The sequence below is a fragment of the Molothrus ater genome, chromosome 6, assembly GCF_012460135.2.
Source record: "Molothrus ater isolate BHLD 08-10-18 breed brown headed cowbird chromosome 6, BPBGC_Mater_1.1, whole genome shotgun sequence".
NCBI classification, from domain to species: Eukaryota; Metazoa; Chordata; class Aves; order Passeriformes; family Icteridae; genus Molothrus; species Molothrus ater.
In genome coordinates this window covers 39,488,192-39,512,443 of record NC_050483.2, presented here as the reverse complement: position 1 = coordinate 39,512,443, position 24,252 = coordinate 39,488,192, and the positions used below count along the sequence as shown (strand labels likewise).

Genomic DNA, 24,252 nt, shown 5'->3' with positions numbered 1-24,252 from the left:
CATTGGAGGTTTTTGGCACCCACAGGAACACCTGTGAGCTCCCCCAGAGCAGTTCGTGCTCAGAGAGACCCCCAGCCTGCCAGTCTGGGACTCAGCCCCCTCCCCACTGCTCCCCAGCCTTTTTGGGGAGGCTGCTCCCAGTTCCCATCCCACCCTTCAGTCACTCCTATCCAAGTCGTTTCTAGCAGAAAATATTCTTAGCCATTCTCTAGTGCAAAAAGAGAGGAGATCAGAACCTGGGGCTGGAAAAGCCCTGCTTCTCTGTGGGGGGATGGCAGTGCTGCGACCTTAGGAGCAAAGGGTGATGATGCACAGAGATGCTTACGGATGCCTGGAGAGGCAGTAAGAGATGCTCTAGGGGCGGCCGGGGGTACCCTCGCTGTGCTCACAGCTCACCCAGCTGGGGTGATGCCGTGCCTGGGAGGGGGTGAGGAGCTGGGCGGGGAGTGCCTGCCTCTCCCGCCTGCCTGCCGCAGCCGAGCGCTCGGTATGCAGCGCTGGGCAGGCGGCCACGCGTGCCTGGACGGGCGCCAGCCCCAGCCTGCGGCCCAGCGGCTCCGCTCCGATGGGGGAGCCTGTAATCCAGAGGGCCTTGCCGACACTGGGGGGAAAGAGAGACTCATTCAGCAGAGGAAAGTGCCTGACAACAAGCTCCCTGCCGGGCTGGAGTGGTGCACCCATTTCACAGGCTAATCAGCCAGGCAAGGGGCTGATTCTGGGGCTTTGCCAGGTGATATCATCTCTGGTTCATCTCTGCTCTGTTTGATGGCCCCTTCCCCTCTGAAGGGTGCAATCAAGGGAGGTTCTGTCTGCACAACTTTTTACTATCTTAATCCATATCCCTGGTCCCGCTGTGTCCCAGTGGGGAGCTGTGCCAAGAGGGCCGTGCCAGCCTCTGACCCCAGACAGCTGTTCCCTCTGCTGGCTCTGCTGCTGTCCTACCAGCTGGGCACGTTTCCTCTGCTTCCCACAGAAGCCTGATCTGCTCCTCTCTCCACAGTGCACCAACCCCCTGCCAGGGCTTACCAAGCTGGAGGATTGCTGTGGCAGTGTGGGCCTCTTCTGGGGCATGGACCAGTGCCTGGCCTGTCCCCCCCGGCCAGGTGAGTACTGCTGCTGGCCAGGAGCTGGCACAGCATGAGTGACGGCCTGCACCCTCGCTAAGAAAAAGGGCTGCCTCGTGTAGCTGAGGCAAGGAGCAGAGCTGTGGGTCTTGATACACGGCTCTCCTTGGCCCTTGGGGATGGGCAGCATGTCCCAGGTGAGTGCAGGGCCATGCCAGCTGCTGCCCCAGCCCACCAGGGAACAGTGCTCTTGGTTGGGTGCTGGGCCCAGGCTCATGTGGCCAATGGTTCCCACCATGCTAGCCCCATTCAGAGGGAGAAACAGGAAAAAAGCAGCCGTGGGTTTAGGAGGTGCAGTTCTAGGTTGGAGAAGGAGGCTGCAGACTTGGCCCTATAGAGTTACGGGCTTGCTCTGGGCCCAACACGGGTTTGGCAGGGGCTCTGGAAATAACACTACATCAAACAATTGGCAGGAGCACACCCAGGGGTCTGTTCCAGGGGCATGGGCGTCCAGCTCTGTTTCTGCTGCACTTGGGAGCTGGACAGACTGATCCAGCAGGAGATGGGGATTCCTCATCTGCTCCGCTCGGGGAGCTTCATGATGAGCATGGCCCCTTTACCACAGTCACATCCTGTGTTGTGGTGGAGAAGCCATACAGGAGGACTCCTGGCCAGAGAGGAGGCAGTCCCCTGGGCACAATGGCTCCAGCATCCAGTGCTGACTGGCTGTGGTGCAGGGCAAGGTGCACTCACCTGGTGGAATGTGGGCAGGGAGCTGCTCACCTCTTCCCTGCCTGTCTGCCTGCCTGCCCCCTCCCTTTCATTGCTGCCTGCCTGCTCAGTCACATCCCTTCACTGGATCAAAGAACTAAACAAAACAGACCCCATGGTTCAGGAGACTTTGGACTCCTGAATTACAGTGTAGGTGTCCAAGGTAGCAGGTTTTGCAAGCAAGTGTGGTGCTGGTGACTTCTAGCTCTGCTCAGAGTTTCTCCTGCTCGCTTACACACACATTCCCAAGAGCTGAATTTGTGTCTCATTATCCTCCCTCAATTCGATTCCTACTCAGCCAGGGGTAGGGCTGACTGGAGCCAAATTCCTTGCAATCACAGACGAGGTTGTCAGCATCCTGGAACCCAGTCCAGATCTTAGGAGCTCTGATTGCTGTCATCTTCCCAAGCTGCATGGCTGTGCTGTGGCCCATGTGCCAGCCCCAAAAAAGTCTTGGGCATTTGTGGTGTGGGGGTGACCCTGGGGTCTGCAGGTTCTATACAAACAAGGAAATGCCCTACACAGGCCTTAGCCCCTCTTCTTTGTCCCTGACCTTCTTAACCCCTGTCATGGCTTTCTCTTCCCCATCCCACAGCAGTCTCCCTGTTTCTCACCCATCTTTCTGTGACCCCTCCATTAGAAAGCAGGGGGCTGCTTAATACTTCAGTTGGGCTGCAGACTGCTGCAAAAACTCTGCACCTCCTTTCTTCTTCTCCATGCCAGGATGCAAGGTGCTTGCAGAGAATGCAGCCAAAGCTGCAGCAGTGATTTGCTCTGCTGGACTTAGCGCTTCAAAATGTGTCTAATTACAGGCTTCTAAGATGTGAAAACAGACACAAAATACTCCCATGTGCTCCTTGCAGTCAGCCAACCAAATGCACTTAAGACATGACTCCTAGCTGCCAGCAGGCTCCACAGCTCACAGCTCAATGCATGCTCTGTGTCCCAGGAGCAGTTGCAACTCAAGGCAAGTTGTCACTGCTGGTTTTCACTGAGTGAACAGATGTCTGTCTGGCATTATTTTCAGTTTAATTCCAGGGTGCTGTGAAAAATGTATGTGGGTCTTTTGTATTCCTGTGCCACAAGAAATTCCCTCTGGCTTTGGATGATAAAATTCCTCCTTGGAGACTTAATGGCTCTTGTGATTTTGGCAGGAATTCAGGCTAGTTGAAGGAGCCATTTTCATCCTGTTCTATGGTATACAAGTATCTTGCAGCTTTGGCCATCTCTGGTGTAAGGAGCTGTAAGGCAGACACATGATGGAGGCACCTTAAGAGAGCCCAGGATTGTGGAGTGAGAGGCCCAGGTAGATGGCATGCCTTTCTCTGGCATGTTGTCTTCATACACAAGATAGCTGACACCAGAATGGAGTCAGCAAAACAGATCTTTCTCAGTGACATTACTTCTTTAACAGCGCCACCAAACACTGTGACCTGTCATTGCCTTGAGCCTTGTCTGCCAGGGTTTCTAGTTCCATGCCAGTGTGAAGGCATTGTTTTCATCTACTTCCTGCCTGTAGACCATATCCCACACTCACATTCCTTCTGCCTTATGGTGTTGCTGGCCTGTATTGTGCTCACTCAAAGTCACTGGGCTGTAGTTCAGTGATCTGGTGTCTCGTGCACAGAGATAACATGTCCAGTGTATGTTTCCAGCTTTCTTCTTAGCATTGTGATCTTCAGAGACAACTCCTTGCTCTCATGAGTGCCAGGGAAGCACGGAGCAGAGCAGACTTGACAGCATTGGGAATTTAATTCCAGCAACTAGAGACAGAAATGGCAGAAGCTAGTTCAGTGTAAACACTTACAAACGTACAGAAGTGCAGCCAGGCAAGAGCTAGACAAATGGGGAACTTGTTTGGATTGACTGTCTGCCCGAGACACTGATTGTTAGTAGAGTCTGGATACGTCCGGATGTCTCCATCGTCTGCAGCTTTCATGTTTGGTACATGTTTGTGTGTGGAAAGACATCAGAGAAGATGAATAGGAGGCAGGCATCTGTCCGAGCAAACTTACCATGACCAATCCTCGCTATTTTTTATGTTTTATGCTCAGTATCAGAAAAGCCAAGGCACTCAAATGCTTTGTCTGCGTCCTAATGAGACCATGTTAAAAGTTGAGTTCAAAATTAAGGGTTGACCTAGCCAGGAGTCTCTGTAGTGAGTGCTACTTTAGTCTTAGCTATTTCCTTAGGCCATGCTCAGGCTGTGTGGTTTGCTGCTGGGGGGCTGTATGTTGTTAAGTGTCTTCAGAGAAGTGGGCACAGAGGTGGGTGTTCCAGCAGGCTATAGTAGAAGTTCCTGGAGCTCATGCAAGTGAGAACTAAAGATAGGACCCCCATGACATGTCAGAGTCAGCCCAGGGAGAAGGGGGAGAGCCAAGGGCTTGCTCCATGAGCTGTTGGAGCAAAGGCTGGTTGTCGCTGGTCCATGAGAGAAAGAGATGAGCCAGAGACAGGGCCCTGGAGGGTGGCAGGACATCTGCATGCTGCCATGCAGCTGGAGTCCTTCAGCTCTGGCCAGAATTTGGTGTATGAAATGTGTTGTGTTGCAAGATAGGATAAATCAGGTGGAGACATTCAGTGACCCTCCTGGATCTTTTGTATAGGATAAATCTGGTGGAGACATTCAGTGACCCTCCTGGATCTTTTGTACTTGGAGAAAGCAATGGAGCACACACTGAAAGGCTAGAACAGAAGGGTAGGGGCAAACAGGAGCTGGAAGGTAAAACCTGGAGAAGACTGATAGAAGGAAAAGAGAATTAGAGGCTGATGAAGCAGCTGAAGTAGACACACTAGGATGTGACTGAAAGGGAACTCAGGAACAAACACAGTAGTTGAGCAGGGCTGGTGAGGAGCCTGCACTGAAGCAATGTCCTGTCCTGTGGCAAGCTCAGGAGGTGGGGCTAGTAGCAGGTACACTGCTGGGCAGAGCTACTCCTGCTTACCTGCCAGACCATGTGTTATTTTGGGGGATACAGTGGTCTGTGGAAAGAACATGTTGGAACAATATTAAGAGATGGTCTGTAGAAATTAAACCAAATGAGACTGGAGCTACAGGTCGACACATACCCCATGGCAGTTGTGGATTTGGATACTGGTTTTCCTAAAGCCTTGGCCCTTCTCAGGCACATGGGGATAAAGGAAACTGGTAGCAGAGAATTCTGTCCAGAGGGTATCACAGCCCTGCTCTTCTACCTCCTCCCTGTCCATGAGACCACACACCTCTGGAACCAGCAGCATTCCAGGAAAACACCCATATCAGTGGACACCATCTGCAGTACTGCCAGAAGCTACAAGTCTCACCCTTCTGTGCAAATGACAGACTTTCTGGGTGCAGGAGTAAACCTGCATTTTCTAGGTCCTGATTTTTCAGTGCCCCCTGTCCCTTATTTCCAGCTGCAGTCAGCCTGAGCATGTACTGGGTTGTGCACCCACTCATTGTGCTCACTGCAGATCTTCCTGGGCTGCTTTCTCTCCTCCTATGGGTTTTAACTGCATTAAGAAACAAGTCTTTGAAGGCTATTGTTTTGTTTTTATTCCCACTCCACGTGTTTTTTCAAGTTTTTTGTCCTAGAGAAAAGTCTGAATTTCACTGGAAAGTTGGATCTTGTAATGTCTGGCTTGGCACCCGCAGCACTCCCCTAACAGACCTCCCACTGTGAGAGGGGTGGCAGCTCACCCATGGAGCCATCATGTCAGGAACGCCAAGTGGCTCTGCAAGCCTCCCCTGCACTCTGCCTGCAGGCATTGAAACAGCCACAGGCAGCCCCTTGGAAATCAGCCTCCTGCTCTGCTCCTGGGAACAGATAGGGTAGGATACAGGAAAAAAATCCCTGGATATATGGGAAGGAGGCTACAGAGGCCACTGTTACCATGTGCCACAGGGAGTCGGTGCAGAACAGTAAAGAAAGGCTGGAGGTGGGGAAAGAAGCTGAAACCTCTGCAAGGTCGTTCCAGTACTACAGAAAGCAATACTTAACCTGGGAAAGCACAGCATTTTCAGGAGTGCTTTGTTCTGCACAGTGCTCGTTTTGCTCATCATTCATGTACAGCATTGTTGTAGCAGCACGCAGCAGCACAGTGTTACAAAACTAGGGTTTTTTAGGTACAAAGAATCTTCTTGGAGTTGGAAGCCATCTTGAGAGCAGAATAAGGATCTTTCTGTTGAAACAGTAAATGGCAAAAAGGAAATATCAGAGTCTTTTTCCTTCGAGCATCTTTTGCACCTTCAAGATTTTTACTGATCATGAGTAGAGCCAGAGGACTGCGTTTTGTATCACAGATGTAGCACTGGTGCATGCCCTCCCCACCACTACTATCATAACCCTTGTTGGGGCATTGGAGAAAGTCTTGCTGGAGCCTCCTTACAACAGACCATCCAGAGAGCAGTCATGACAGACCTGGACAGAAGGATTTGTCTCTTTCCCTCTGTCCATTCTGTGTTAGAACTCAGCTGATCCCCACAGCCATAGCCTAACTTCTTGCCATGGCACCTCTAATACATCTCCGGAGGCTGCTGTGGGGCCCAAACTGCTCTGATCTTCTGCCAGTGAGCTCAGCAGCTCATGTCCTCTGTGCAGTGGAGGCTGATCTTCTCTGCTTCACACTAAACCAGGCTGTGGCTTAACTGAGCCCACCACCCCCATTTCTCTAGGTGTCATGAGACCATTCCCCCGGCTCCTTTGACCTCCCAGGACTAGCAGAGGCACCACAGCCACCCTCAAGGTTTCTCAGTGAGTTGATATCTTTAGTATGGTAGATGGAAGGACTCAAAATAAATGGGCTAGCTTTCAGGAAATGGGCATTTCCTCACTTCTCACCTGACCACAGGCTTGCTTCTTCCCCTTTTAACAGAGTGGTATTGTATGGACTAATGTAATGTCTCATCCAACAAACATTGTCTCACTTTACACCCTTGTGCCTACCACCTCTAGAAGTTTTCCACTTCACCATCACCCTGAGCTTCTCCAGACAATGTTTGGGCAGCCAGAGCTGAGGGTAAAATCTCTTCTCCTAGGAAGTGATGAAAAATTAGCCTAATTGCTTAAAGACTACCCTGCTAGGTGACAAAATCCCTCTGCCCAATTTCCGTTCATTTCCTTTCATATTATGATCTACTTGAGTATTTTTCTAGCTGGGGACAAAGATGCTGGTGGGAGTCCTGGGCTGTGTCTGCTTCACACTCACCTCCTTTCTGAGCCTGTGAGCCTATTGTATGCATGCTCCTTTGTATGAGCCCAGCCCTGACAGGGATGCCTGGTGCTTGCAGAGCTTGCAGAGAGATAGTGGAAGCAATGAGAGCCAAGAGGGACTCCTAATGTGCAGCTTCCTGGTGGCCACATTGGTTTGGCACAGTGTCCTCAGGGCTGAAGTGCCCAGGAGGCAAGGTTCTGAAATCACAGCCTTGAATGAGGAACCAGGGCTCCCTGCCCTCAGCAAGCCTGAAATCTGTCTGCCTGACAGATGCAACTCAGTTGCTCCATCCCTAGCCTCAGGCTCTGGGAGAACCCTTCTTGGAGAGAGTGTAGACAGACACAGGAGACTGGGGCCCCTTCAGCTCTGGATGTGACAGATTTCTGCCCTCTCTGATCATCAGATTAGCTTTTTCCTTTTGGTGGGTTCCAGAGGAATAGCCTCCCAACAGCTGCATGAGAGAAGGTTGGATGCTGATCACCTTTGCAGAAAACCTAGGTGTCCTAGGCTGTTTTTTTTTCAGGAGGTTTTGACCATCTCTGTTGTTGTTTGGCTACATCTGAGTGTGTGGAAGGAAATAGTCCTCTACTCAAGAAACCAAGCACAAAGCTGAGTTAATAGCTTATATCCTCTTGCAGCCACACACTGTCTTCCCTTGTGGATAGATCCAGGCAGCCTCCAACCAATACTTCAAAACTCTCTTGGTTCCCTCTTGGTACAGAGAGATCTGCTCACATTACATTACAATTGTTCTTTCCAGGGAACATGGGTTTCTTTGCAGAGTTAAGACGTTTGTCCATAGCTTCACAAGTGATTTGCTGAAGTAGAGAGGTTTCTCCAAACTGGAGTTTGGTAAGTGCTAAGGTGGCACAGACCTGCAACTCATCTGCCCACCACTGGCATTTTCTGCCTTGCCCTCTCCCCAGCAGCATCTGTTGGAGGGATGCTGCACAATCTGTTTCTCTGCAAACTTTTCAGAGGGGGAGCATGGCTCTGACACATCATCACTGTTTGATCTCCAGCACGCTTGGCTTCTGCTCAGAGGGCTTGCACATAACAATGGTGCTTCATTTGAGTGTCTGTTATCACATTGTGCTGAGGTTGACAGATGCTTCCAAGCACAGTTAATGCCTGTCGGCAGCCCCAAGCTCACAAGCTATGGTGTGGGAGGACCTGAAATCCCACGGGGGTACTGAACCTGGAGCCCATAAGCCAGAGGGTTTTTTACCTTCCCAGAAGGTTGGAAAGGTACCCTGGGATTCCCAGTATCACCAGGAGCTCCCTCATCCCTATCATCCAGATATTTGTTAGCACTTGCTGCCTACAATTGATGACTAAGCTGTAGAAGATAGATTTTTTTTTGTCTTTGTCATTCACTCAGCTGCTGAGGATCAATGTACACGTGGAAAACCTTGTAGCTTCATTTAATATACCTGAGAAAACCAGGTTTTCTGTTCTCCTTCCTGGTACAGGCTGGTAATGATGTGTTCTCCTGTCTTTTATTTCCTAAGCACCTTTATCTTAGGAGGCTAGTCTCTAACTTTTGCCTTAGAAGAACTGTCCTAGAATGGCTTTAAATTGCTTTATAGAGTTCAAGTGTTCAGGAGAAAGAGTTATGGACATGCCTGCTCTCTGGCCCCAGAATGTGTTCTTAAACTTTGCAGGCTTTCTTTGTGGTCTTAAACTTTGCAGGCTCTTGCCAAGCATCTCCTGCTGTAAGGATGGTCTCAGTTTGTCCCTGGTTCTTGAAGTTGCAATGTGTTAGGAATCCGCCAGACCCTTGATATGACTATTGCCATGGAGGGCTTTCTACGTATGACACCAAGGAGAGAGCTACTGATGCCAGGCAGGAGAAATTAAGAGTGGTTGGAATATGCCTGGGCAGTCTCTTAGCTGTTGGATGCACTCCTTGTTCCCAAGATAAAAGATCCAGAAATTGTAAAAGAAAGCCCACCCTGGGAAAATCCCAACCTTAGGCAAAGTACCCTTCTCCCTACCCCTCCCCACCCCATTCTTACTCACTTCCCAACCCATCCACTCAGATTCCCTTTTCCTTGCTCCAAAATTCAGTGCCTAAATTTGACTTCCTAGGAATTTATGAGCCACATTTTACTTGCCTTTAAAAATTTTGGAGAGGTTTAATTGTGCGTGTTACAGAACATTTTGAAACCCACAAAACTATTTAAAGCAGAAATCTGAATTTTTCTTTGATGAGAGGGATTGGGGCAGGAAATCACATGCAGTATAAAAAGAAATGTAATAAACAGGGCCTGAGTTGTTATTTCATCAGCTTGTCAAGAACCTCAGCCATTCCTTTCACTCTGATCTCCCTTGTCATGTGCCACCTGGCTATCCAAACTGACCTAGAAGGAGACAAAGTGACATAGTGGTAGATATGAGGCACAGGCAGCACCTCTGGGTCACCAGTTTGGCACTTGCCAAGAAGCAGAAGACACTGCATGAATAACGTGGCTGCTCTTACCTTTCCCTCTGGCCTGGGAGTCATCAGAAGCCCACCCAAGGCAGGCCTAGGGACACTTTGCCCTCTGGAAGGAAGGCAGAGAAGGGAGGTCACTGGTGGCTGGCTCTAGTGCCACTGTCTCACACTGTTTGCTTTTTTCCCCAGCACACCCTGTGATTGAGAATGGACAGGTGGAGTGTCCCCAGGGATACAAGAGGCTGAACCGGAGCCACTGCCAAGGTAAGGATGCTGCTTTCATCTGTTTTTCTCCTTCTCACATTCACTGTTAGAGCTGAAATTATCTACACAAAATACATTTATCTAAATCCCTGGTATAGCTCTGCAAAGAATGTGACTTAAAAAAATCTCCATGTTCTCATCAAGAATAAAAGAAAACCAGGTAACACAGGACTGCGTGACTCTGCTGACAGGCACAGTGAGCACATAGTTGGGCCAGTACAAGGAAACTCCCCTGTTAAGTCCTACTGACCCAATAAGGACCTGAGTTTGTGCTCTGTTAAATGTGAGTGTAAAAACACTTCTTCCATGATCTGAAGCCAACAGAAATTCTGTTTCCTAAAAATATTTGTGAAGGTTATCAGCTTGTTCATTTGTTCATTTACAAGTAGGATAGTGCCAATTTGAACATTTACAAGTGGGAGAGTGCCATAAAAGCGATGCCTTCTGTTCTGACTGTGTCAGTTGTTCATGCTGCTAGGCTTCCCTGCCTGCCCCAGGCTGCCAGGATCGATCTGTTTCTCACTTCTGTGGTCCCTCAGTTCCATATGAGGAAGGCACTGATCTCTCCCCTTTTCTCTCTTGTTCATGTTTATTTGGCATTTCTTGGACCCATACTGTGTTTTTCTGTCCTGTGACTAAAGAGGAATTTTATTGTTCCCTTCTCGTGATCCCCGAAAAGCTGAGAGGTGTCATCTCACAGATGCAGCAGGGAGCAAACCCAGGGCTGGCAGTCCAATGACTCATCTCTTTTAGCTGGGACTTTCCACCCTGCTTATTTAATTAATGATTCAACCTGCCCACATTGTCCTGAGGGAGAACTTTTAACAACACAACAACTATTCAGCTTGGTGCTCAGATCTCATCCCTTATGTGGCCACAGACAGTGCTGTGATTATGAGGAGCTACCCAGAGACATAAAATACAAGTTGGGGGAACAAAGCAGCTGGAGAGACTCATGTCAGAAAGCAGAGATCTGCAGTGCCTGCTCTGGATTTCTGTCCCCTGTGGATCAGAGAGGAGCAGAGGGAGATGACAGTGTGGATTTGGCTAGAAAGATGTTTTTGCACAGGAAAAAGCATGAACCAGAGATTTGTGCCTCTGGATACTCCTTTGTAAGCTGGACTGGAGAAGTTCCGTTCTTCAGACACTACTGCTTCAAGGTGCTATTCCCATCTCTACTGTGGCAGCAGGACATGTGTCAGGAAGCCTTAGCACCTCACTTTAGGGCCCAGAATGAGCAATTTGGTGGACAGATGTAGGAGAGGCTACATGGGGTCTTCTTTTGCCAGCCCAGGTAGGAGGGGAGACTACCTGGCTTTGTGGGTTATTGTTAAAAAACTGTGACTGGAGGAGGACCCTGGCAGAAGCCCACTTTGCTCTGTTCAGTATGGACAGAAAGGGTTTTCTCTAGTGCCTTCCAGCAGAGGAAGGCACTAGAGGATTTGGCTGCACTATGTGGTGCAGCAAAATCCCACTCCTCCTTCCTTCTGCAGATTCCTGTGGCATTGGTACCCCTGATTGACTTAACTTCTGGCCTGGTCTTCATGACCCTGTATGTCTTACCTGTGTATGGAGCAGCTGGTGGGATGAATGGAGGAGTTTTAGAGCACAGGAGTGGGGAGGACCTCTAGGTCATTAAGTCTGAACTTCAGCTGTCATTGCTAGCTGTGTGCCTCACAAGACAGCCCCCTCCACCAAGCAGTAGTGCTTTGGCTCTGAGGAATAAGGCAGTGCTGTGAAAGCTGTTCCTGTGTCTTCCACCCCATCCATCTTGAAACAGTTCCTACAGTTCCTAGAGCACCACTGAGTGCTCTGAGGGCACTTGAGGTCTCACCAGGGCCATGTACACTGGCACTGGGACTGCCCTGTGTCTTTGGCCTAGCATCACGTTGGCATTTCTTGGTCTTGGCGGCTCAGAGCTGTCCTGTGAGCAGTGAATGGGCCCTGAACCCTCTCACTGATGGCTTTCACCTCTTAGTTTGCAGTATATGTTCCTCTGGTTTGTCTCAGGGTTGTGCTGAGGTTACTCCCAGTCCTGCTGCTCTGTGTCTCATCCAGCTCTTCCTGCACTGCTTGTGCCTCCTGACACAGCACATTTCATCAGCATTCTGACTGTTTTGGGCCAAGCTCTTTAGTGAAGATAGAAGGCTACATTATTCCATGAGGACACCTTCCTCCTTACTCTCTATCTGAAAACTGCCCTCAGCTCCCCTTAATGCACTTTTTGCCAATGTCTTCTCTGGCTTAGCTCATACATTTGTACATGCTGCTGTAGGAAAGCCTTTACTGCAGGTCAAATGGATGATCCCAATGGTGTTTCCCTAGGATAAACCCAGTTTCTTCCCAAAGACTGTGTCTGATGAGTGCTGAGTCAGGGCTAGAGGCAGAACTTGAGGCAGGGCTTGAATGTGATGACTTCACACTTGCTCACCCTGTTCTTAGAAGAAGGCACAGTGAGCCACAGCTGGCCCACCACCCTTCTGCCTCTGGATGGGATCTGTCAATGCCCTTCCTGCATGCTGGCACCAAGTTTCTCAACAAGGATCCTCTGCAGGTGATAGCTCTATGGAAGCAGTACCAGGAATCAGGAGAAAGGACAGGACTCACCATTCCTGGCTCACAAACAGCCATGGTAATAGTGACCCTGACAGAGTGGCTCACCGTAGGGGCCACATCTGTTTTACACAAGGACCAAAAAGCAGAGCAGTCATCCACAAGCCATCCTGCAGCTGCAGCAAGCAAGCTCTGCAGATGTGGGACTACTGTCACCACAGAGGTCCCCACAGAGGTCCCCACTGTGCTGCTTGGTGTAGAGGCTGCCTTGGACACCAGCCCAGCTGGGACCCCTTTGGTTCACAGCACCTGAATGGGAGGCACTGCGTAGGGAGTTTAGCTCACCCTCAGCTTCTTCACATCTCACAAGGTTCTCTTCTCTCCACAGATATCAATGAGTGCTTGATGCAGGGCCTCTGCAAAGATGCCGAGTGTATGAACACCCGTGGCAGCTTCCGGTGTACCTGCAAGCCTGGAAGCATGCTAGACCCATCCCGCAGCCATTGCGTCTGTAAGTGCTCCAGGGAACCCCTCGGTCTGGGGAGGGCCCTGAGCAGGACCCCATGGCTGAGTGGAAGCCACAGCGTGCTTCACATCTCCTTTGAGTGTACCTGAGCAGGGTTGTTCTGCACTTTTGTGCGCAATGGGTCCCAGTCATGAATTTATCAGTCTCCATGGACATTGCATGGTCCCTGAAGAGCCTGAAGAGAATGTGCATGTGGTGTGGCAGCAGAGAACACAGCCCCCTGGGATGAGAGAACTCCCACATGAGCTGGATTTTTTGGGGATGACACTGTTGGGGTAAAGGCCCAATGGTTGATGGCCAGGGGGTGTCCTGGAGAGAAGACAGGGCAGCCCTTGGGCAGGCTGGGAGGCACAAGCAGAGAAAGAGCCAAGGGAGAGAGCTGAGTGCCCCCATTGTCTCTTGGAGAGCTTGGGCACCCCCGTCCCTGACACGCTGTTTGTTTCAGCGGACAAGGCGGTGTCGATGGAGCAGGGGCTGTGCTACCGCTCGGCAGCCGGAGGCGTGTGCACCCTGCCCCTCCCGCACCGCATCACCCAGCAGATCTGCTGCTGCAGCCGCGTCGGCAAGGGCTGGGGCGACAGCTGCCAGGAGTGCCCCACGCCCGGCTCAGGTGAGATGGGCCTGCTTCGGCTCTGCTCGGGTTACACTGGGGTTGGGGTTTGCCTGGACACAGACAGCTGCAGGGCCCAGAGCTGAGCAGCACAAATGCTGTCCTGGGAGAAGGTACAGAACCCAGGAAGCAGACCTGGATAATACTGAGAAGATGAAGCAGTCCATAATGGGAAACCACTCTGTACCACAGGGAGAACACAGCCATGTGTATGCCTGGTTTTATTCAACAGCCCTTTTCTGTCCTACATCTTTTGGTGGGAAGAAAGACAGGTGAGAATGAGTTTGAGTATCTCAGCATGGGATTGAGTGGAAGGAAAAGCACAAAAATCCTCAGGGACCTGGAAAAATGTTCAGGTGGTTTGTGCAGAGTATCTTGAGTGCTGTGCAGAGTGCTCAGTGCTGAGGTACTCCAGGTTTGCTTTTATCTGCTCCCTTGGTCAGCTTGGACCTTCCTGTGGCATGATCTCTTTCTACCAGTACTGGCCATGGGAAGGGATTTCATTTTTGGGGTCTGGGAATGCCTGTGAGAAACCCACCCTGCTCTGTGAGCACATTCCTTACAGTTGAAGCATCCATCCACTGCAATTGAGATGTGTTTCTTTAAGAATTTAACTCTTAGAAATTACAGAAAATTATAGGATTGGGGAAACTGGCACCTGCACTCACATACATGCCTGCCCATCTTCACTCCTTTATTCCGCTGTCCCACTATCATGTCTGGGTATGGTAAGCCAGGTGATCCTCCACCAGCCTCCAATCTCTGCTTTCTAGAGTTTTGATTTGATTTTCCTTCACAGAGGCCTTCAAGGAAATTTGCCCAGCAGGACATGGCTACACCTACTCCAGCTCTGATATCCGACTGTCAATGAGGAAAGCAGAGACAGAGGAGCTGCCTCTCAGCTTAGAAGAGCAAGGGGAGAACAGCAACTGGACTCTGGACTGGACAGCGAGGAGACAGCAACTGCAGGACAGCCTGCGTGGCAGCACCCAGGAGGCATTCTTCTACCCTGGCACCTCAGCAAGACAGGGTAGTGTGGGGTTCTACTGCTTAAAGCTGCTCCATCTGGGCCCCTAGCAAGGGTGGAAAACTTCTCAGGTCCTGTCATATACCATGGATGCAAAGGGCTGCAAAGGGCTCTGGCTGCAAAGGGCTCCCTACATCTGTATGACTGTAGCGTTCCTGAGGCATGAGGCACTAGGTCTTCAGGTCTTTGGAAAGAAGGTTGAATGTTTGAGGCTTCTGCAACTGCTTCTTTGCAGTTGGTGCTGACTGGCCAGGCTGCCTCCACCAGGACCTCAGGCCTGCGTGGCAAGCCTAGGACTCCAGTCCTTGGGCTTCTGTCCAGCCCAGCTGGAGGGCAGTGTGACCAGCTGCTTGTGCCAGTACTTGCTGGAGCAATTGTTTCTGGGGTCTGCACAGTGCCAGGAGTCTAGGTGTGTTTGCTTTGGGAACAAGCTCTTGCAGACAAATGTGAGGGACTGAATGGCAGTGTCTTAGAGGTGGGGTGAAGTTAGGGCAGTCAGGGTTTGAGGAGGATGCCTATCTGTCTTCTCTCTACTCATCATGCACTGTTTCCTTTTCCAGGTGAAATTTCTCCTGCTGTGCAGGTAAGGTTTGTCTTACTACAGCTTGATGCATCCATGGTAGCTGGATGGGCTGGAAGGGTGATGTCATACAAATTAACTAAAAGAGAGAAGATTTAGATTAGATATTAGGAAGAAGGTCTTTACTGTGAGGGTGGTGAGACACTGGAACAGATTGCCCAGAGAAGTTGTAGATGCCCAAGCCCAGGAAGTTTTCAAGACCAATTTGGATGGGGCTCTGAGCAACCTAGTCCAGTAGAAGGTATCCCTTCCTATGGCAGGGGGCCTGAACTAGATGATCTTTAAGGTCCCTTCCAACCCAAAACATTCTATGATTCTATTCCTGCTTACACTCTTTTACTGTTCAGCCAGGCAGGTATGGGAGTTGTGGCTCCAGCCGTGTCTACACTGCATCTCTCAGGGACTGAAGCTCTAGATGGGAGGGATTATCTGTGATGAACTCAGTCCTAAAGAGCAAAAGGGTGAATTACAGCAAGGATCTATCTCACTATAAAAGGACTTCAAGAAGAATTTTGGTTTGACATTCTGTTCTATGCTGCATATTCAAGTTTGCTCTGCTTTCACTAACTTCAGTTAATATCAGCTGTACTTACACAGCTGAGTTGTGGGCACTCGCTGTCAGACTGGCCTGGCTGTAGGGCTGATGGGCAGCAGGATAAGAGGAACTGCTGTAGTCAGCTTTAGGCATGCTTCTGTCATGGAGCCCAGTGTCCTGCTCAAGCCCAGCTCACCCTGTGTTGAGGTGAGTGCAGCAGAAACACCACTGGAGCAGTCAGGGCAGGAGTCTCCAACACTGGCTGTGTGAATTCACCCTGTCTGATCGAAGCAGCCTGGGGACTGATTTTCTGCTAGGCTCTCCTAGGGCTGTGTGACTTCATTTGAGTCTCAGTTGAAAAATGTGTGCCTCTTGATCCGTGCTGTCAGTAGAGGTTTGGCAATATCCCTCCTGAGCATATCTCTCTGTGCTCTCTTGCTATATCAGCTCATCACTCAGACACATGCAGCATCTCTGAGGGAAGGGACAGTACTGCCATTGTCACTGCTTCATAAACATGAAGTGACTTGGCTCAAGTACATGTGAGAAATCTCAAGACAGGGCAGAAATTTGAACCAAAGCTTCCAAATGTGAAGTCTATGACTTACATTATTCAGTTACCGGTTTTCTTCATCCATTGTGGAAAGCTCCACGGAACAGGGACTTGGGACTCAGGTTGTGCTCCAGCATTTCCTTTGGCAGCCATAGGTTTGCTTGGAGGGGATGCTGAGAAAGAGCTTTTAGCACAAAACACCCTTCTGGTAAGGGAGCACTGTTGAGGCTGGTCAAAGCAGCAGCTGTCCTCAGCCCTCCAGAGCTGCTGGTGACAGTGGCAATATTTACCGTGCCTGGATGACTTTCCTGGCCACCTTGAGGAGATGCCTGCCTGGCAGCAGTGCCCTGGTCTTACATGCACAGTGTGCTGCCACAGCCCCTCTGTGGGTGGCCCTCAGGACATGACCTGAAGCTGTTTTGCCCAGAATGACAACAGAGGAGCCCTGCCAAATGCACCCAGCTGGGACAGCTTCTTCTCCTAGGATGGCAATCTTGGGGAGAAAAAGGAGCCAGGAGGTGGATGGGAAAATGTCACAGGGGTGCTGCATCCCAGTTCCATGCACAAGAATCCTATGTTTCTGTCCCTCAGGGAACTGCTGATGCCACTGCAGAGCCTGCTGTGCACAGAGGTGAGTGCCAGGCTGGTGGGAGGGCAAGGCACGTGTGGGGAAGAGAATGGGGCAGTGAGGAAAGTGGGGAGACTGGGAGCTCATGCTATGCCCCGAGGGCCACCCCTCTCTTCATGGCAGCCCCCATGTGGGGGGCAGGACAGGCTTCTGGCTGGGTTGGCTGTGGGCAGCACGGAGGACCCCATTACACTGGGTGGCTGATGTGGTGCTATTGGAATGAGGGGAGGTGATGAATATCCAGCAAGTGAAGGAGGCTGTGTTTAATAATAAGATGATAGAGTTGCAACCACCCTGCAGCCTCTTCTTATGTTCTTTTTGGTGCTGTGGTTGCCAAGACAGCCAGCACAAGTAAATCTTGGGTTAGCATCTCTGCCTGGGATCAGGTAGCTTGACTTACCTCTTTTCTTCTTCCACAGCAGAGGAAGAGGAGTTCTGGCATGGTCCTCACCAGCCTGGCCCCACTACCACCTGGGATGCTGCTGCTCCAACGCAGGTGCCAGCAGGTGGGTGTGTGTCCACTGGTCATGGGGATTTCCTGCCACAGCCCCTCTGTGCCTGGTACTACAGTGAAATTATGTCCTAAGTTCTGCCCAGGGGCTCTCTCCCTTAACCAGTCTGTTTATCTGCCCACATGCCTCCCTTGACTTCCCAAAGAAAAGTCCCTGACCTGCCACTCTTGTCCCAGCCTGGGCCCAGCTGCTGCCGGCCGCGGGGAGTCACAAGAGCGAAGCTGTATGGGGAGCAAAGCGTTTGTATATCCGAGTCCTTCCCCGCCTGCAGTTGCCCTGCCCGGCACAGCGGTGGCTGCCGAGCAGGACAATCCCACACCCGCTCGGTGGCTCTGGCCCCGTGCCCCGGCCGAGCCGTGCGCTGACTCATCGGGCAGGGGGAGCGCAGTGCAGCCATGTGGCCCCCGGGGCGGCTTGTTTACTGCGCCGGAAACAAGGCCGCTGTTGTTCCAGGCTTGCTCAAGTGTCTGGGAGTGTGGTCCCTGCCCTGCGCCGGGGGCTGGAGCACCTTGGGGAGCGGGCCTGGCGGAGGCACCTTGCTGAGGAATGCGTCTCCTCAATAGCCTTTTGTTTGGGTTGGGCTGCCCCGTCATTCCCCCCGCTGGCTTTGTGCCGAGGGGTGTGTGGTGCCTCGCTGCCCCTTCACTGCTGCCTGTGCTCGGCTTAGCAGGGTGGTGCGAGGCGGGGGGCCCTGCTGTCACCCCACAAGGAACGCCATCACAGGTGTCAGGCTCTGCTGCTGGGTCTAGTTTAAGGCATAGATCTGCAGTGCAGGTGAGTATATACGGCACCGGGGCATGCCAGCTTAGGCCACAGGAGCCCCAGGAGGTGACAGGGTCTGCGATGTCCTCCCTGCTGTCCCGTGGGTGCAGGCTCTCTGAAGGAGAGGAGCAGGCTCAGCATCACTCTCCAAGAAGGGAAAAAGCAGCCTCCTGCTATGGTGCTGGGGACACAAAGCAGACACTAGATTCCATGCACCCTTTTGGTGCTGCTCCCAACCCTGTGCTCTTTCTTTGCAGGGGTCAGTGGCTGTGCCTCCTCACCCCTTTCCTGTGGAGCTGGTGCTTGTGTTCTGACCCCAGAGGGATATAGCTGCTTGTGCCACCCTGGTTACACCTTGGACCCCAGCCACCTCCACTGCATTGGTAGGTTGGCAATTGATGGTCTGACTGCTCTGCCTTCTGGGCCTCAGCAGCCCATTCAGTCCTTCTGGGGAAGGTCTTCTGGCAGCTGTGCTGAGGCCCTGCCCACTGCTGCACTGTGGGGCTGGCAGGGGCTGCAAGCAGAAGGTGGTGACTGCTGGTCTTCCTTCCCTGCCTGGTGGTAGATGAAGATGAGTGTCTGAAAGACCCTTGTGCTGGAAAAGGTCGCTGCATCAATAGTGTGGGCTCCTATTTCTGCCTCTGCTACTCTGGGTACACTCTGGCTGTTTCGGCAGGCAAGCAAAGCTGTGAGGGTAAGTAGTGTTCACCTGGCACAGAGCTGCCATCTCTCCAGGGCCTCTTTGTTCTCTCAGCCTCACACTCTCTCATGAATGTGCACACACATGTGCACACCTGCACATCCTCCCTTCCCACAGGCCTGCCATAGACAGCTTGATCATGGCAATCACTCTCTCCTGCTTGCCCGGGGATAGGACCTTGCCCATGATGATCCAGGCAGGAGTCTGTGATGCCAGCCCTGATCCCTGCTTCATGGCTAGGAAGATGCTGGGGCAGGTTAATAAAGCCTCTTATTTGGCCTTATCATAATGCAGAGCACTAGGGCTCAGGAGCTCAGTCCCTGGGTAGGGACCGGGTGCCCGAAGCTCGCTCGCTCATGCCAAGACCGCAGGGCTACCATCTAGCAAGCATGGTGATTATCAGCTCTATAGTGATTGCAAGCTCTCAGGATTTCAGCTCTGCTTGCTAGGTAGTGGTGCCCTGGGCTTGAGGCTGCAGCAGACGGAGAGAGAGGAGAAGGAGAAGGCGCAGGCTGTTCCACGAAGATGGCTTTATTTGGGGAGGTCTGTGAAGGGTCTCTGCTCTTCTTCTTTCTCAACTAATGGGGTACAGTATGCTTCTTTTATAGGGTTGGAAAGGATCTAAGCTTGACCAATGGGTAAGGGGTTAACATGACATTGCCTTATAGGGTTACAGAGGTAGGTTAAGGGGTGGAGGACAAGAAAACAGGAATTTTCTTTTGCTGTTTCAGCATTCCTATTGTTCATATCCTCCATGGTGCTTTTCCTAAATCTATGGGGTTTACTACAGCAGGTGGGGGATAGAGAAGAGCCCCAGCACAGATCCCTTGGGTAGAGCCAGCTGCAGGGGGAGCAGGTCCTCTCCTGCAGCCAGCCTTCCTGACACTGCTGGGGGAAGAGTCAGGGCTGTCTCCCTGTGTGTTGCCAGACCGAGATGAATGTGAGCAGCCTTCTATCTGCCGAGGACAGCAGTGCATCAACACACCTGGCTCCTACCACTGCCAGTGCAAGGAGGGCTTTGCCATGAGCCCCAGAGGACAGTGTGAAGGTAAAGCTTGCTGCTTCCAGCAACCCCTGCCCCTCCTACCTATTCTATACATGGCTGAACACTTCCTTTTCTCATCACTCTGTGTCTCCTCCTCTAAGGGAGGTAGGACCCTCCCACATTTGTCTGCCCTGTGCCCTCCCCAAGGACTGCCTGTCCTCTCCTTTGACTGCAGGAGGAACAGTCTTTCCTGGGCAGAGGGAATGGAGTTCTCCCAAGATTCTCTCCCATCTCTCCATGGAGTTCCCCAATGACCAGCCCATTCCAGCTTCCCATTATGGAAGGACATGCCTATATATTTTCATGCCACCTTGGCTTTGTCACAAAATTGTCATGCTGGCAGGTGGACTGCAGGGAGAGCAGGCTGCAAAGACTCAGGCCACCCATCCCCATTGCATCCCATTCACAATGGCAAGACCTGGGCCCTTCAAAGCTTTCACTCTTGTCAATGTATGTTGTGCTTGATCAAAGACTCCCCTTTCTCAATAGCTCATCTCCATCACAGAGTGGAGGCTATTTTAGGAGGCAGTACAGGAAACAGGGCATGCACAGAATGCTGCTTCCCCCCACACAGCCTCCGGAAAGCACTTGCCTTAAGGACAACTGAGCTGGAGGTTGCATCCTATTCATAGTTATGAAAGGCCCTGATGAGAAGGCCCTGCACAGATGTTCTCTGATCCCTTTCGCTGCCCATACACATTCCTGGCCTTGGCAACACCCTGCAGCAGTGAGTTTAGCTGCTGACTTATGTCAGCCCTCAGATGTGGGTGTAGGATCCTGAGGGATAGGTGGGGCCAAAAGAGATTTTGTCTAAGCCCCAGAAAACTCATCTCAACTCCTATTGGGTATCACTGTGCCCTGGAGGGAAACTCTGAGGATCCAGCTGGAGAGGACATTGGAGACTGCTGCACTGTTTATCTTTGGGAGCCTGAAAGAACTGTGTTTCTTGGCAGATGTCAACGAGTGCGTGGATCCCAGCTCTTGCCCCAGTGGGAGATGTGTCAATACACTAGGATCCTACCAGTGTGTCAGCTGTGGGGCTGGCTACCGGCCCAAGAACGGAAGATGTATTGGTGAGAAATTTGGGCTGCCTCTGGGCAGCACCCCTGCCCCCCATGGCAGCGCTCCCTGTAAGCCTCAAAAGGAGCAGGGGCACAGGCAGCATCTTGCTGCAGTCAGCCAGCCTGTTTGGCCAGAGCATATTGCAGTCATAGCTTGTGTGGAGGGACTGCTCTGAGCACCCTCCCATGCCATGTTGCCTTCTGCTGTGTGACACAGATGTGGATGAGTGTCTCGTGGAGGGGACTTGTGCTCATGGACAGTGTGTCAACCTGGATGGCTCCTTCCGCTGCTCCTGCTACCGTGGCTACGAGCTGGCACCTGATGGGAAGAGCTGCCAAGGTACTAAGGAGCCATGTGTCCAGACACTCTGAACTGTCACACACTCAGTCCAGAGGGTTCCCTAGACTCTCCCTAAGCACTTGGCTCTGGCTGAGTCCTGGCCATCATGCTGGCTAGTTCCCCCAGCACATGTGCCCCTTAGTCATGGTTGCTCTGCATTTTTTCCTCTTATCCCTTTCTCCCTCATGTGTTTATGCAGACATTGATGAATGCACAGCTCGGGCTCCCTGTCCCTCTGGACTCTGCCTCAATACTGAGGGCTCCTATTCCTGCATGTCTTGTGACACCGGCTATGCTGTCTCCAGAGATGGCAGCATGTGTGAAGGTATCCCTTCCCCAGGAACAGAGGAGGGAGTGCTGGAGGAAATGAGGGAAGAGACATTGCCATAGCTGGGTTACTGGTGGGGCAGGAGGTCTTCTTTAGCCTCAGGATCCTTTTCCAGCTCTTTAGCTTCCTGTTCAGCAGAGAGCATGGAAGGTTGCGAGCATATGTCACTTGGAGCAGAAGGAAGGTGATTTTGCTCACACAGGAAGGGATGGGGGGAAGGATTCATGGACCAATGATGATCTAGAAGATGCTGACAAGGCCAGAGGAGTATATGAGGCCTGGAAACATTGGCAGAGTTGTGTGTCTTTTAGTTCAGAACTGTGTGCATATACGTCAAATGTAGGTCTTCAACAGAAGGAGAAACCTTGGGTCCACGGCCCATGGAGAGACTGTGAGCACCCAGGTTTCATAATTTTTCTCCAGTCCCTAATATAACTTGGACATGTTTAAAAGGAAAAGCTTAGAACAAGGTCTCTGCTGTGCCAGGTATGCTGGCGGAGACTTAACAGCAGCACTGATTTGTGTTGGTTGCAGTGCTGAGACATGAGAGTGCTCAGTCCCAGCTTTACAGCTCAACTGCCCCAGCACAAGCAGGAAAACTCCATCTCTGATGGCTGACTGGGGGGGGATATCCTGGACTTGAGATGGCTGGATGCAAATTCCCTGTTTGGAGCAAGAGAAGGGAAAGGGCAGAGCTGGCAAAGGTATTTGTTTAAAGAATGGCCACGTGCTGAGAATTTATCTCTGGAGCACTGCAGAGCCCTGCAGCTTGCACGTAGCTGGCAAATGTAAGATCTTGCCTTTGATGTGACTCTCAGAAGGATCCCCCTGTAAGGGGGCCTCCAGGAGGGGAGTAGAGGGAAGTTTTCCTCCCTTAATTCTCTCTGTTTTGATGTCTGAGAAAGCCAGTGTGAAATGAACTAATTTTGCATTTGATTTTTGGGTGTGATGGAAGATCCATGGTTTGATGCCTTACATATGCCCTCCCCTTTTCCCAAGACTCCACATGAGCTGCCCCAGCTCAGCCACCTTGCCCCAGCCATTTCATGAGGGCATCTTATCAGGGTTTGATATTGTTTGGGTCACACTGACCTGATGGCAGGATGGTATGTTCCTCCCTGCCTTGGCTGGTGGCCTTGTCTGTGGATTTAGGTTTCATATTTGAAACATGATAAGGGTTTTGTGATAGTTTTTTTGTAAATAAACTAGATTTTGGTTCCTGTCCAGAAGGATTCAATAATACTGCTTCTTGCAACCCTTTGAGAGTGAAAAACTGGGAATCCTGCCTGAGGTGGTAGGGATTGATGCTCTTTGTGCCTGTGGCATGCTCAGTGCTCTGCAAAGGGGAAAGTGCTCCTCCCTACCTTCAGGAGCTGCCAGTCTCAGGGCTTTACCTCCTGTCAGTGCTGTGTTCTCCCATGCTTGCCCCTACCTCAAGGGCTGCAGGCAGTCTGCTGACATCTTGCAGCCCTCTGTGTGAGGGAAGGTATCCCTCTCTCCTCTGCTGTGAGCAAAATCCTCAGAGTGACAGCAGATTCCAGCCAAGGCCTGGGAGAGTTGGGTGAGAGAGGGTTTGTGGAGAGCTCTGCAGTTGGGTAAGAGTTGTTGTAGGCCCCTGGACAGCTCTTCCACAAGAAGGACATTGTAGACAAGTCTGGCAAGTGAGAAAGCAGAGCCTTGGAAGGCAGGGCTGGTGCTGCGTTGCTCTGCTGATGTTTGCTCTTGTGCAGTTGGCTGAAGGGAGGATTTGTCAACAACTGTGACTCTGCACTGGCCTCTTGGTGGTTGTTGTATGCAGAGCAGAGTTCTGCTGGTGACAGACACTGGGGTTAGCAGTACCCCTGTGCTCACAGAATCACGGAATGTCTAAGGCTGGAGGGGACCTCTGGAGTTCATCTCATCAACACACTGCTCAAGCAGAGCCACCAACAGTTGCCTGCCCAGGACTACATCCAGATAGTTTTTCAGTTTCTCCAAAAAGGGAGACTCCACAATGTCTTTGGGCAACCTAGGCCAGTGCTCTGCCACTGTCACAGAAAGAGTGTTCAGGAAGGACCTCATGTATTTCAGTTTGTGCCCCTTGCCTTTCGTCCTGTCACTGGGCACCACTGACTTAGTGCTGGGATAGTGTTTTGCTGGTCCCTATGATGGAAGGGAGTGAAGACTCTGGGCTGAATCTGCACACCCCAGTAACAGGGAGTCTCTACTCTCTTCTCACTGTGAAGGGATGGTCTGGGAGGACAGCTCAAACCCACTTTGCAGGCCAACAGCTGGGTGATGCTTCTATGGATGGGAATCTTCTCCAGTGGTGGCAAGAGCTGGGGCCTCACTCTGTGCTGTGCCCTTCCTCTTGGCAGATCGGGATGAGTGTGAGGACCCTGCTGTCCAGTGCCTGGGGGGAGAGTGCAGAAACACACCGGGCTCCTATGAGTGCCACTGCCGGACTGGCTTTGAGCTCATCAATGGCACCATATGCAAAGGTATGAACCCCATCCATGCAGCCCTCTGGGTCCAGGACATACTGGATCCCCCTTCTTTCTCAGCAGGGAGGCTGCTGGTGCCAAGGCAAGTGATGCCACCGTGCATGGCACATCCATAAGGCTGTAGTCAAATTTGGGGTCACCATGGAAAGGGAAGCTCTCTGTTTCCATGATGAGAAAATAAGGGGCCAGGAGCCCTTTGAGGGCTGCCTGTAAGAGACTGGGAACAGAGAATCCATGTGGCTTTGGTGAAGGATGTACCCCAGGGCTGGGTGCACCGTCC

General features: G+C 51.5%; 1 protein-coding gene across 1 annotated transcript in view; it reads left to right on the top strand.

The window, feature by feature from the left end:
• Positions 1-24,252, top strand: part of LTBP2 (latent transforming growth factor beta binding protein 2) — a 71,272-nt gene that overhangs the window by 37,041 nt on the left and 9,979 nt on the right. The window contains exons 8-22 of the mRNA XM_036384801.1: positions 1,001-1,103; positions 9,655-9,729; positions 12,671-12,793; positions 13,254-13,418; positions 14,218-14,448; positions 15,006-15,028; positions 16,705-16,744; positions 17,161-17,247; positions 18,273-18,398; positions 18,581-18,709; positions 19,644-19,763; positions 20,714-20,833; positions 21,039-21,161; positions 21,361-21,486; positions 23,847-23,969. Of these exons, the coding sequence (XP_036240694.1) occupies positions 1,001-1,103; positions 9,655-9,729; positions 12,671-12,793; positions 13,254-13,418; positions 14,218-14,448; positions 15,006-15,028; positions 16,705-16,744; positions 17,161-17,247; positions 18,273-18,398; positions 18,581-18,709; positions 19,644-19,763; positions 20,714-20,833; positions 21,039-21,161; positions 21,361-21,486; positions 23,847-23,969 (1,714 nt within the window). The remainder of the gene's footprint in view (positions 1-1,000; positions 1,104-9,654; positions 9,730-12,670; positions 12,794-13,253; positions 13,419-14,217; positions 14,449-15,005; positions 15,029-16,704; positions 16,745-17,160; positions 17,248-18,272; positions 18,399-18,580; positions 18,710-19,643; positions 19,764-20,713; positions 20,834-21,038; positions 21,162-21,360; positions 21,487-23,846; positions 23,970-24,252) is intronic.